At 41.6% G+C, this 12,260-nt stretch overlaps 1 protein-coding gene across 2 annotated transcripts in view; it reads right to left on the reverse strand.

The window, feature by feature from the left end:
* The window catches only part of LOC111865704, a 265,440-nt gene that overhangs the window by 147,810 nt on the left and 105,370 nt on the right, over positions 1-12,260 (reverse strand). For both annotated transcript variants that reach the window (XM_023853933.2, XM_023853941.2), the window contains exon 4: positions 5,845-5,926. In XM_023853933.2, the coding sequence (XP_023709701.1) occupies positions 5,845-5,926 (82 nt within the window). The remainder of the gene's footprint in view (positions 1-5,844; positions 5,927-12,260) is intronic.

Raw genomic sequence — 12,260 nt, forward strand, 5'->3', positions numbered from 1 at the left:
TGTTGGCTTTGAATAATTGGTTATATGCCCGGCTTTTGGGTATGGGGAGGGGAGTCAGTTGGCCGTTGGGTTGTTTAATGACATAAGCGCTGGAGGGGCTGTGTTAAGGAAGTGGTCTTCAGTGAAAGGTTTGGGTCATTGCAGTGGGAAAGGGCTTCTCCTTTTCGTAGGTTTGCTGCCAGTCTACGGGTGGTCGGTTTGGAACAGTGTGTTGTGTTGATGTCTTTTAGTTCTTTCCAGTGGCCATTCTCCGTGATGAGGTCTCCTATGTAGGTTATATTTAGAGCCTTCCAAGCTTCGTCAAACATAACTTTGTGGCCGGAAATGAGTCGCGCAAGGGGATGTGTCTTAGGTCTTCAAGGGACTGTAGGTTGGGGTTAACAATGGGTCTAATGTCGTGTCAGGCTTCGAGTGCGCTGGCGTAGAAGGGTGTCAGTCTGGGAAAGCGTGCTGGGTTCAGGTTCAGTTTGAGCACGGCTTCTGCCTGTAGACCTGGGGCATACATCCTGATGTTTGCTTGGAAGTACCGTGCCAGGCTTCGAGTGCGCTGGCGTAGAAGGGTGTCAGTCTGGGAAGGCGCGCTGGGTTCAGGTTCAGTTTGAGCACGGCTCCTGCATGTAGGCCTGGGGCATACATGCTGATGTTGTGTGCTTGGAAGATCACGCCTTCTCTGTGTTACTTCTGGTTATAAACTTTTGCAAAATGTTGAAGCGTATGGTTTTAATGCGGTTTGGGAGGTGGTGCACGCCTATTCCTCCGTCTTCCAGTCTTCCATATATGAAGTTAGGATGTTTCCAGTGTTTGCCCTGCCATGTGAAATTGACTATCAGCTTGTGCATCGTGTCTAGAAATGTGGTGGTGGGTTGGAGTATGGTCAGTACGTGTGTCATTTTGGCTCCAACTAGTTGGTTGAGTATTTGTTTTCTGTCAGGATATGATGTGGCTTGCGGTACTTGTTCCCACTTTTGTAGTATTGCTCGTATCTTGATTTCAAGTTATGTCCAATTATGTTGCTTCCAGGAGTCTGTGTTGCCTAGGCAGATTTTCAGCCCTGTTCACTCCATTGGAAGCCCAACGGGCGGCCTGTTCTGTTTCTCCACCGGCCTACAAACAGTCATTTTGATTTTTGTATGTTTAAGGTAGCTCCTGATATGGCACCATAATCCATGAAGTTTTGCAGCAACTCTGGAAACCCTTCATCTTTTGTAATGAATACCGTGATGTCGTCTGCATATGCGCTGGTGACCAGTGTTCTGTTGACGGCAGCTGGTATTTTGAGTCCGTAATCTCGTAGCTTTTGGTTGCATAGTAAGAGAAAAGGCTCAATTGTTAAGGTGAAAAGTGACCCGTAGAGGGGGTCGCCTTGTCGCACTCCTCTTCCATATTTGAAGGGCGCTGTGAGCGTGCCGTTAGTCTTGACCAGTCCTTGCGCATTGCGGTACACAGTTCATATGTTCTGAATAAAGTTATTTCCAAAGCCGAACTTTCCCAGTATGTAGAAGATGTAAGGGTGTTCCACGCAGGCATATGCTGAGGCTTGGTCAAGCCATATGACTGCAAGCGGCAGATCGTGCACGTTGGCATGGTATATGGTGTCTCGGATGAGGTGCAAGTTGGTATGAATGGTTTTGTTTGGTATACAGTAACTTTGGTCTGTGGTGATGAGGTCTGGGAGCACTGATGTTATTCTTCCAGCTAGACATTTTGTTATTAATTTGTAGTGGTATTAAGTAGTTTTATTGGTCTCCAGTTTGATAATACTGTGAGGTCTCCTGTTTTGGGGATAAGGGTTATTATTCCATTATGCATGGAAGTTGGCAGTTTTCCCTCTTGCATACTGATGTTTGCCACTCGTAAGGGCAGAGGGCCAAGTTCATTCTAGAACTTCTTGTACAGTTCTTATGCGAGCCCATCCAGTCCGGGTGATTTCCCTGGATTTGAATTTTGGAGCGCTGTGGTCAGCTCCTTTATGGTGAAGAGTACGTCCCATTTTTCACGTCTTTCTTGATCAAGCGATGGTAAGTTGGAGATGTCATCCCTTATGTCTGGTTTGTGTCCTTTCGTACTGTAGGATTCTTGGAAGTGTTACCGTAGTTCTGTTCGAATTTTATTAGGTTCGCTTAGAAGGGTATCATGTACTTTTATGGCTTGAAGCTGCGGCTTTTGGGTGTGAAAACGTTTGTGGGGGTAAATGGGTAAGAGTGTGTTTTTTGGGTGTATGTTTAGGTCGTAGTTGTTTAATATTTGTCGTCGGGCTTCTTGCTGAAATTTTTTTTGTGGTGTGGTGCCTGCTGAATTAAGGGCTCTTTCTTCTGCTTCTGTAAGTTCCTGTTTCCCAGTTAGATAGCTGATTTGTTGTTCTAATTCTGTATATTGTTTTCTCTTCTGTTGTCTTTGGTTGTCGTCACATCTGCGTGCCTGTAACTGTATTCCCTGCTTCATTTCATCCCATACTTCGTGTATATTCTTCCCTTCATTTGATAATGTGGTATAATATTGTATAATGTTTGTGATGCAGTCAACGAAGTACTTGTCGTTCAGAAGCGTGTTTCTGAATCTCCAGAAAGCTGGACGCTGTTTTTTTTGGGGGGGGGCAGTATATCGAAGGATAGTCCTGCGTGGTCTGCAAACCAGGGGCATATATGGGCGGAATGTATTTGGTGAAGCCAGTTGTCTGAGATGTATATTCTGTGTAGTCTGGATTTGGGATTAGTTGTCTGGTTCCCGCGGTATGTGAATTGCTTGCTGTCAGGGTGAAACCTTCTCCATACATCTTCCATCTTGTGTGTACGCGTTAAGTTTGCCAGTTGATGTGCAAGTGAAGTGCACTTTTCCAAATGGTGCTCTCTGTCACGTGCCTCTAGGGTGACGTTCCAGTCTCCCCCGATGACTACTGTCCTGTCTAGCGGAGTGTTCTTCATATGTTCCTCCGAGGTGTTCACTACAGTCATTGCTCGGGTTGTACTTATTGGCATGTATATGTTTTTAGCTGGAGTTCTGTGTGATACAGCGTAATGTGGCATGTCTGTAGGTAGCCTGTTACGACTGTGTGGTGCGAATGGATTACTATACAGAGTGTTATTTCTGTGAGTTTGGCTATTGCTGTGCCTGATCCTGATTATATTGCTGGGTTTTGTATGACAGTGTACAAGGGGAGTTCCGGTAATACTGTTATGTCAGAGAGGTTTGTTTCTTGTAGTAGGAGGATATCTGCTTTCTGTCTTTTGTCATACAAAGCAAGTTGAATTTGTTTCGTTTCTCCTTTGATATTTCTTGTGTTAAGTGTTAGGACTTTGACCATGATGAGCAGATCTAAAACATATGCTGTGATCCTCCAGGGGTGTAGCATGTGTTCATTTTTATGATGCTACACTCTGAGACCATCAATGATACGTTTCATTCTTCTTCTTAGGTTGTAGTCTTTCGTGGGGAACAGATTTTATTCCAGCATGTTGGTAAGTCCTGTGATATTGGACGTATATTCTTTGGCTATTGTTTTGGGGTCCTTCTGTCTTCTACAGGCTTTGAGAAATTTTGAGAAAGTTGTAGTCGATATGGGTTGGTTCCCTTTTTCTCTTAAGTTGTCACACAAGATGTCTATGGTTTTATGATCTGGTTCTGTTCCTTTGGGTTGCGGTCATACTACTGTGTATGTCTTCAAGATCACTACAGTTGTTGGAAGAGAGCGACTCCGCGTCACTGAGTTCTTTGTCTTCTGCAGTATCTGGTATTCCATATTTGTTTTGGGGTGGCTGCTTTTGTTTGTGGGTTTTGTTTTGTTTCTTCTTTTCAGAGGCATGGGGCGTGATGGGCTCTGTACGGTCTCCTACTGTTGCCGTGTCCATGCTCTCTGCTGCTTGACAGTGTTCCGTTTGCTGTTCAACTCCGTCTGTATGCGTCTGTGATTGTTGGATGTTCGGTGTAGCATTGTCGGTGACATGGATTTTTGGCTGCTTTTGTGTTGTTACGCTTACGCTGTCTGCTGAGCTTAGTCTCTGCCGTGGCTGAGTTAGAACTGGGAAGGCCGATATGTTGTCGTTGCTGGTTGTCTTTGCCCTTGTATTTGCGTCTGACAGTGTAGGTGCGATGGTTTGTAGAGGTGGGGTGGTAACTCGTCGCCCTGCGGCGAGATCTGCATAGGTGATAGGTCCTAGTCTCGCTTGGGCGGTTGTGTGGCAATTTTGTGTGGCATGGCCGGGCTTATGACNAGATAGATGGATGGATAGATAAATAGATAGCAATACAACCAGGGTCCTGCGTCCTGCCCTTTCTGCAGAGGAACGGACTGGAAAATAATCCCCAATTTCCAATTAATGCGACATTAAGAATGTGAGGATGTTTACGTCCCGCCTTTCGGGGTTCTCTCGCTGATTCTGTTTTGAGCGTCTTACTGTCGAAATTTCGAAGGCGTCTTCTTAACTCTCGTTTTCAAATGATGACAGTTCATTGCACTGACACAAGTAGTGGTCGGATTATTAGCATCTGCTTCGCGTAGTTGGCCTCACGTGCCAAATCTTGGCCCAGAGACTGACCATCCTGATGGAGGGTTGTCGTGTTTTCCTCAGTCTTTCCAAGCAAATCTCGGAATATCACCTTAAACTATATTATGATCACTTCCTTTCATTTTCTAACTAACCATTTGCTGAGAAGAAAGCAGTCTTCTGGGATTTGGCACCGTGTATATGTGGTGTTAACCACATATACACGGTGCCAAATCCCAGAAGACTGCTTTCTTCATAGTCACCGCCGTGAAAGCCTCAAATCTTACATAACCATTTGCTCTTTAATCACCCTATTTTTGGCCGTTATGTTGTCATCTGAAATATTCAAATATCGTCAAAGATATGAAAAGTAAAAGATACTAGTAGTTTTTTAATGCTAGTGGGGTGGGACTAAGTCCCTTGTTCTGCGGTCACTACTGCCCTATTGTACCAGCCCCAGATGATAGGTGAGGGTGATTGTGGAGCAATTGGTGGAATGAAGATTGGCAGGGGAAACCGAAGTACTCGGAGAAAATCTGCCCCAGCGCCCCTTTGTCCACCACAAATTCCACTTGACCAGACCCGGGATCGAACACGGGCCGCCGCGGTGGGAAGCCGGCGACTAACCGCTTGAGCTATGGCGCGGGTACTAGTAGTTAACAACTATTGCATTCCAAACAAATGTCATGCTCAAACAGCGCAGTGTAACTATTCCGACCCTAATTCTAGCATTGCTTGAGTGCACAATAATGAGCGGATGTGTGTTAAGGTTGAATTTACTTGTCGTGAAAAGCAAACTATTATTATCTTGCCAATAAATTTTACCAAGCACTCCAGATGAACTTCAGTACATTTAAGTGCTCAAAATACTAGTATACGACAGAACAGCGAAATGTTAATTGCGAATCTATATTCTACCGAATTACTCTATATTTACGGAACAGCGATATGCAATGTTACACTTGAATTCAACAAAGTGTTTTCTTATTATCTTCGAACTGTTTCTTATTACATTATACCATAAGGACTTGTATAGGAAAGAAACGTGAAGGAAAAAGGTCACTTGGAAAACATAAGCATAGTTCAGAGCATAAGGTGAAAACGTGTTTAATGATTCATCTGGCTCTTGTGAAAACATCAATGAAACTTCAGGTTACATTAAATGCAGGAAATTTCTTGACAGCTGAGCTACTCTCAGATTTTCAGTACTGGCTCTACTCTATGGAGTTAGTTAGTTAGTTAGTAACATGTTACGTCTGAAAGCTAAAGTTACTCAATAAAGCCATTCCGCAATAAAAGAAAGGCAGTTAATGAAGGAATTCTGAGTACAAAGAGATCTACAGAACAATACGTGGCATTTTACCTTCTGCAAAGTTCGGCAGCTTTCTCCCACGAATGGCGGGTGTTAAAGAATTTATAACAGTGCAATCCTCGAAGTTCCCAGCCTGAAAACAACATGAAACAAAATGATAATGGTGTGAAAACAAATAATTCACAGAAAATGCACAATTCTAGTGCCATATTTATACTGAATTTAATTTCAGTATGACTGCAGTGTTGTTCTTGAATAATATCCCAGACAAATGTTTACAGTGTCTGTCCTAGGGCCCGCCTACAATTCGAGTAGAGGCTCCTATTTCAGTTAGTGAAATTAAACAACAAAATGCAACATTATCCTCATATACAAAGTTCTGTAAGCGTGATATTCGTTATTGTCATTAAGTAATTTCATGTAGTCATAGCTACTAAATATCTACAGCTAATAAGATGTATGAGCATAAATTATGTCATAAAAGAGCGAGCAGTTTATTGCTTCAGTGTATCGTGTCTATTCTGTGAGTACTGATAGTATTGTGACGTGTAGACCCGTTTCTAGGCAACGCCCGAAATACATGAATACAAAAATAGAACCAGTGTCGTAAGATGTGTTTCATACATGATTCAATTACATCCATTGCTAGGCAACGGAGCTGTAAACACGCATTCTTGACAAGAGAGTTATCTTGAAGGCAAGCGACGCTACAAGCAGTGGAGGTGTGGGCTCATCTGTGGAGTGTTAACCAGCCGGCAACGGAAGCTCAGAAATCTCCATAGAGGAATGGAAAGGAATGCTGGAAAAATCAGATGAAATACGACTTTCTGTTGTGCCAATATATCTGCAATGCCAGTACATGAGAGACATTAAGCTTAAGGGTTTCTTCACCACCACCCTAATATAATTCGAGTCATGGTTGTCATTTAATCCCCGAAGTTTAATAGAAATGTGCTGTACAATTAATAATATATTTTCTAAGAATATTTATAAAAGGCCAGTTGATAAGGTATTTAGGGAAGTCCCCCTTCCCCCAATTCAGCTTACGTATCAATTGCACGCATTTTCCAGTTGGCTGCCTAGAATAGAAACAAGAACAATATTCGTTCAAGAAAAAAGTTGGTCCATTTTTTTTTCTCGTAAACGAGATTTCCATATTGTTGTTATGCTAAGAATCTATTCGCCCAATTTCTTCTTCTTCTTCTGTACGAACAAAGACTGAGTCACCAAAACATATTACTTAGTTCAATGTTTCGCTGGGTAACCTTTTGGGCCTTCCAGCATATCCCTGTCTCATTTTCATACACACGCCATTTTCGATAGCTCAGACTGTACAGTATGGCATCAAATTATATGGTGAGTAGTGAATGGTTAATCGGAAAAGAATATGGCAGGAACGGTCGTGGTATAATTAGAGCTAATATCCCGACAGTTTCCTGAAAGGATTGAGGAAAATCACGAAAAACCTCAATCAGGATATAGGGCTACCTGGCCAAGAATTAAAGCCGTGCCCTACAGACAAAGAAGCGAGGGTGTTATTGTTCGGTGAGTACATTCGGTATGTTTCCGTCAAAGGGTTCCTATACTGCACCGACTTTTCTCGGTACTTCGGGAATTCTGTTAGCCATTAGAGCACTGCGTATTGTGACCTGCAGTGTCAGGTTCCCGTTACACTGTGGGTCCATAACTGTTTTGTAATTATTTCATTACGTAAAGAGTCACTTACCAAGAAATTTGCAAGTGACTTGAGGACTATCGTGTATTATATTTGGAGTATTTTATATAGTTTCTTTTCAAAGTTAATTTTTATGGTTTCCAGACCACTAAAAAGGAAATCACCTCTATAGACCACTATTAATAGACAGACTTAAAATGATTAACGCCACTATTCTAAGCGCCAGAATAGAGTTCTGCCGCGCAGTGCGTTTAATTATACCGTTATACCAAGAGTTCTCTCTTGCAGAGATAGAATGAATCCAGAAGCAAGTTACCAGTATATAAATATATGTATTGTTTACATGTTGGCTACAGTTACTTCTCCTTTAACGCTAGATAATGTACTGGTTTCAAACATGAACTCAGTTTAATATATAAAATAATATAAAATTATAGTTACAGTTTATATGATTTAAATGGTTACCGACCTACTTTAACATATTACACGTTACTGCTTTTCATTCGAGTTTAAGCATTACGGCTCTTTCTCAGAGAAAAAAAAAAATAGTACAACTCCCGTTTCTTTCCACATAATTCCGAATTCTTCATTCAGAATATCTCTATATTTCCGTCTAATGCAAGCTACCGTATTTACGCATGTATAGGCCGCACATTTTTTGCCAAAAATTCAAGAGGAAAACTGGGGTGCGGCTTATATTCGAAATATTCGAAATCACACTTCATTTTAAAAAAATTAACGTTGCCAAATTTCGGAATAATTTCTACTCCTGAAATAATATTCCAAGAAAATTATTTTTTCTATAATTTCTGTCTGAAAATTGTGCTGCGGCCTATACACGCACGCGGCCTATACATGCGTAAATACGGTACTTAGTGACAAGACTCTGACATCATTACATACAGTCTGTACTTTATTTTCTTAAGTTACACTAAACCGAAAACGGAATTCACTGTTATGACTTTCGCAATTTATGTAAAACCTCATTCTTTGGCTTCAGGAAATATTTTAGTTTATGCATGGACTCCACCTGCGTGTTTCTGTGAGACTGATTCAGTAGATGGTTTCAAGCAAGCCTATGTAGCAAATATAAAAACCATAATAATATATTTGGAAACAATATCATGGTTATAAATATTTCTATAAAATACACGACTTTAAGCTTAAATTAGAAGCGGAGATCTATTACGGAATAAATCAATAATTATTTTGTTATGATATAACAATACTTAGGCATATATGGAGATGTTACAAAAATATTAACGAAATCTCGCCAAGTTTTTATTCAGCTCATACTTGCTGCTAGCACGTAATGTGGGACACACACAATGTTAATGCATTAAAATAGCGACCATCAGACGCAACTCTCAGAACCGGTCTTGCAGATATGTAACAGACAAGCAACTACACATATGGGTTTCCACAGACTGATGAATAAACATAACGACAGCCATTATCTGGCTATTAGAGCCCCTGCCTCATATTCGTAAGGTCAAGTCTACAGCTCTGAGGTCCTTTTGTTGGACTTTGACCGTTTTTAAGTTTCTTAATCCTATACAGTCAGTAGGACTCCTTAGACGGGAGATCAGCCCGTCGCAAGGCCGCTATCTACACACAGAACAACACCAGCACACAAAAAACGCACACACAAACATCCATGCCTTGAGTGGGATTAGAACCCACGATCCCAGCGTCCAAGCGAGCGAAGACAGTTCATGCCTTAGACCGTGTGGCCTCTGTGATCGACTCAAATGGATATGGACTCCGTAAAATTGTGTCCGTAAGTAAGTGTGTGCTGATAATGTGCCTTAGGCAGGTCAGAGCTACTCCTTCCCAAACTTCCACGCGTACGTATAAAATCTTGTCTTCCAGAATGATGACTGTAGATCTACAGTTAATAGAAAAGCAATTGTTATACTAACTTTGGTTATAAGGAGATCAACGCCCACGGCCCATATACAGCTCGCTTTGTTAAGATTTCCTTGGCTTTTACTGCGTCTTTTATCAAGTACCAGACCAGTTTACAGTCTGAGACAGGTCTCTTTGTAATCAGTTTTATGCTGTGTTACGGATTACCTACCACAAGCGCATACAGCCATGGACGCCGACGCGCATCTAAACCTACTCACACGCACACACCCACGCTGCAGTTCTTTAAAAAAAAAATGAGGATTTTGAGGCTCGGCGCTCAATTTCATTTAGAATACAAGGTTTCCCATGTTCCTCAGCACCACGACACGAAGCCTTGTCGCGAGTTTCCTGAGAGGAAAATATTTTGGACTGCCTGTAACTGTTTCCTACAGAATGCGAGACCACACGGCCGACGAGGCGGGGAGCATGTTTTTCTCTTCAGAGGTGTACATAAAGGTCAAATGTTATTAATATGCTTTCACTGGGTGGAACTGTGTAAGCTGACATTTTAGACATTTAGAGGTAACTGGAAGGGAAGAAACTTCTTGCTGAATGACATGATATTCGCTGGAATTTAACCTGAACTTCCGTTGTTGATTTCTCAACCCCCTCAAACAGGTAGGTATAACGATTATGATAAAGATTCATCGGCCCTCGAAGTCCACAAACAAAGAAATTTTGCACTAAGCATAAGATCAGATACGTCCAGGACTATTGTAATACTTTCCTTAAGGTCCCAGAACCAATGATTTTCTGTGTAGATGATTCGTAAACAATTTACAATTGAATAAAGTTGTCATCGCCGTGAAAACCTCAAAACTTACATAATTTACAATTGATTTATTGTTATTCTAGGCTGACACGTTAGGCTCTATAGCCAGTTTCTTCTCAGAATTAAAAAATTATGAAATTTTAATCTAAGTGGTTATTGTGATGGCGTATAACACACAGAATTATTGGATCTTTGGACTTTTTCATCGTCCGGCATTCTAGAAAATAGAAAACAAGACGTTTCGGAAACTGGACCTGTTTCCGTCTCAGGTGATGGGGAAAGACACCTACTCAGCAGGGCCCCTTAGAAAGAGCTAGTCACAGTCACTGGAAAACGCCTAACGGTTTTACACAGCTGTTTATTTAATCACCTGACACCAGTCTAATTCGGCGGGAGATAACAAGAAACTATACAATAAAAATTGTGATAGAGCACGAATATGCGTGGCTTCTGCTTATTTGTCGGTTTGAAAGCGGGAACCAACGAACTCCTGGAGCTAGGCACATGACATGTGGCATAGAGATAGGTCAAATTTATGCCTAAAAGTTTGTGTGAAATATTATTCATTGGGCAACAGTTACCAACTTGGAGACGGTACAAAATGTCAAAGCTGTGCCCGACAAATTTAAAGTAGACAGAAATTGTAGGTGACTCAAATAGTAAATTCTTCCGAGAAATGAAACTAATGGTGTGACATATGAATCCACTGCACGGGTAGCGACTCCTAAATAGACGTCTCGTAAGCAACGCACACAGATATTTCCTGCACAACTGGGGTGTCTTTTTCATGACAACGGAGGGACTAGCTGTTCGAATCTGTGTCCTCTAGTCTGCAGGCCAAGCGGTTATGAAACAGAGCACATGCGTGAACAGAGAAGTGAACCACGGTACAAGATGCAGACAGCAGTGAGGGATTTGGTATCCAGAAGGAGCTGAAGGACTGGATTCTTGTAACCGAGTGTAACTGTGTTAGTAACGTCCAATAACCCAACGATCAAATCTATAATCCACAATAATTTGTCACGGAACCCCGGACACGTGACAACAACAACAATAATAGTATTATTATAAAATTACAATCAATTTCTACTCATTTACAATTCCATCTTATAATCATCTGTACATGAGTCCAGCGTCCTAGCCAATGAGCTTAATTTTGTTTTATATTTGGATTTTAAATTCAGTTATCTGGATAAGACATTCAAAACACAGCATTTGTAGGACTAGAAGTTTGCAATATGAACATAGTTCTACTCAGAACTTCATGTTATATTATTATTTCCGTATTTATTTTTGTAACATGTGCTTGCGACTAATGCTGCAGATATTGCAACATACCGAACTTGTGAGAAATTATGCGAAGTATTACAGAGTAATATGAAATGGGCCTTGTACATTAAATTTACCTATTCTTCAAAGTAACACACACTGGTTTACTAGGGAGCTGCATAAAGAGCTTCTGTTCCTACTGCAGTTGCTCTAGGGAACAAAACTGACCTAACATACTTCCCTCTACAGCACTCTAGAGTCCTTCTTGAGAAACTATCAGTCGTTCAACCGCTCAGTATTTCCCCCGCCTTTTATAACACTCGAAGACTGACTACAGTGCTTACAAGGGTCAACCACAAAATCCTGTTTTGGGCCAGATGAATGGAAACAAACTCCAGTTCTCTTAGATTTATTTTAATATTATCCTCCCATCTACGTAACTGTCATTGGCTTTAAGCGACTAACTATGCTTTTTCGACAATATTGTGGCATATAGACCTGTTGCTTAGCACTGACTGTATAAACAGCGGTCGTTACTAGGTAACGCCCGCAACATACACTCACGCAACAATGCGAGCAGAAGAACGGTGTTTTCTATGATCAGAACCGCGGCCGTTTCTGGGCAACAGATCGGTAAACACGTTCCTACGGCAACATATACGAACTCGGCAAAAAGAGAATTGTGTTCACTCTGTGGTCCGTGTTGAGAAGTTATATCAAGACAGCTGGCGCAATGAGTTCAGTTCAGCTCTTTACGGGAGACTCTGAAGAAAAGAGTGCTCAGTTGGCAGTTAAGTTCTGTGAAGACAGAACCTGAGCGAGTGAAGCTGAGGAATCTCC

This window comes from Cryptotermes secundus, unplaced genomic scaffold (genome assembly GCF_002891405.2).
Source record: "Cryptotermes secundus unplaced genomic scaffold, Csec_1.0 scaffold968, whole genome shotgun sequence".
Lineage (NCBI taxonomy): Eukaryota > Metazoa > Arthropoda > Insecta > Blattodea > Kalotermitidae > Cryptotermes > Cryptotermes secundus.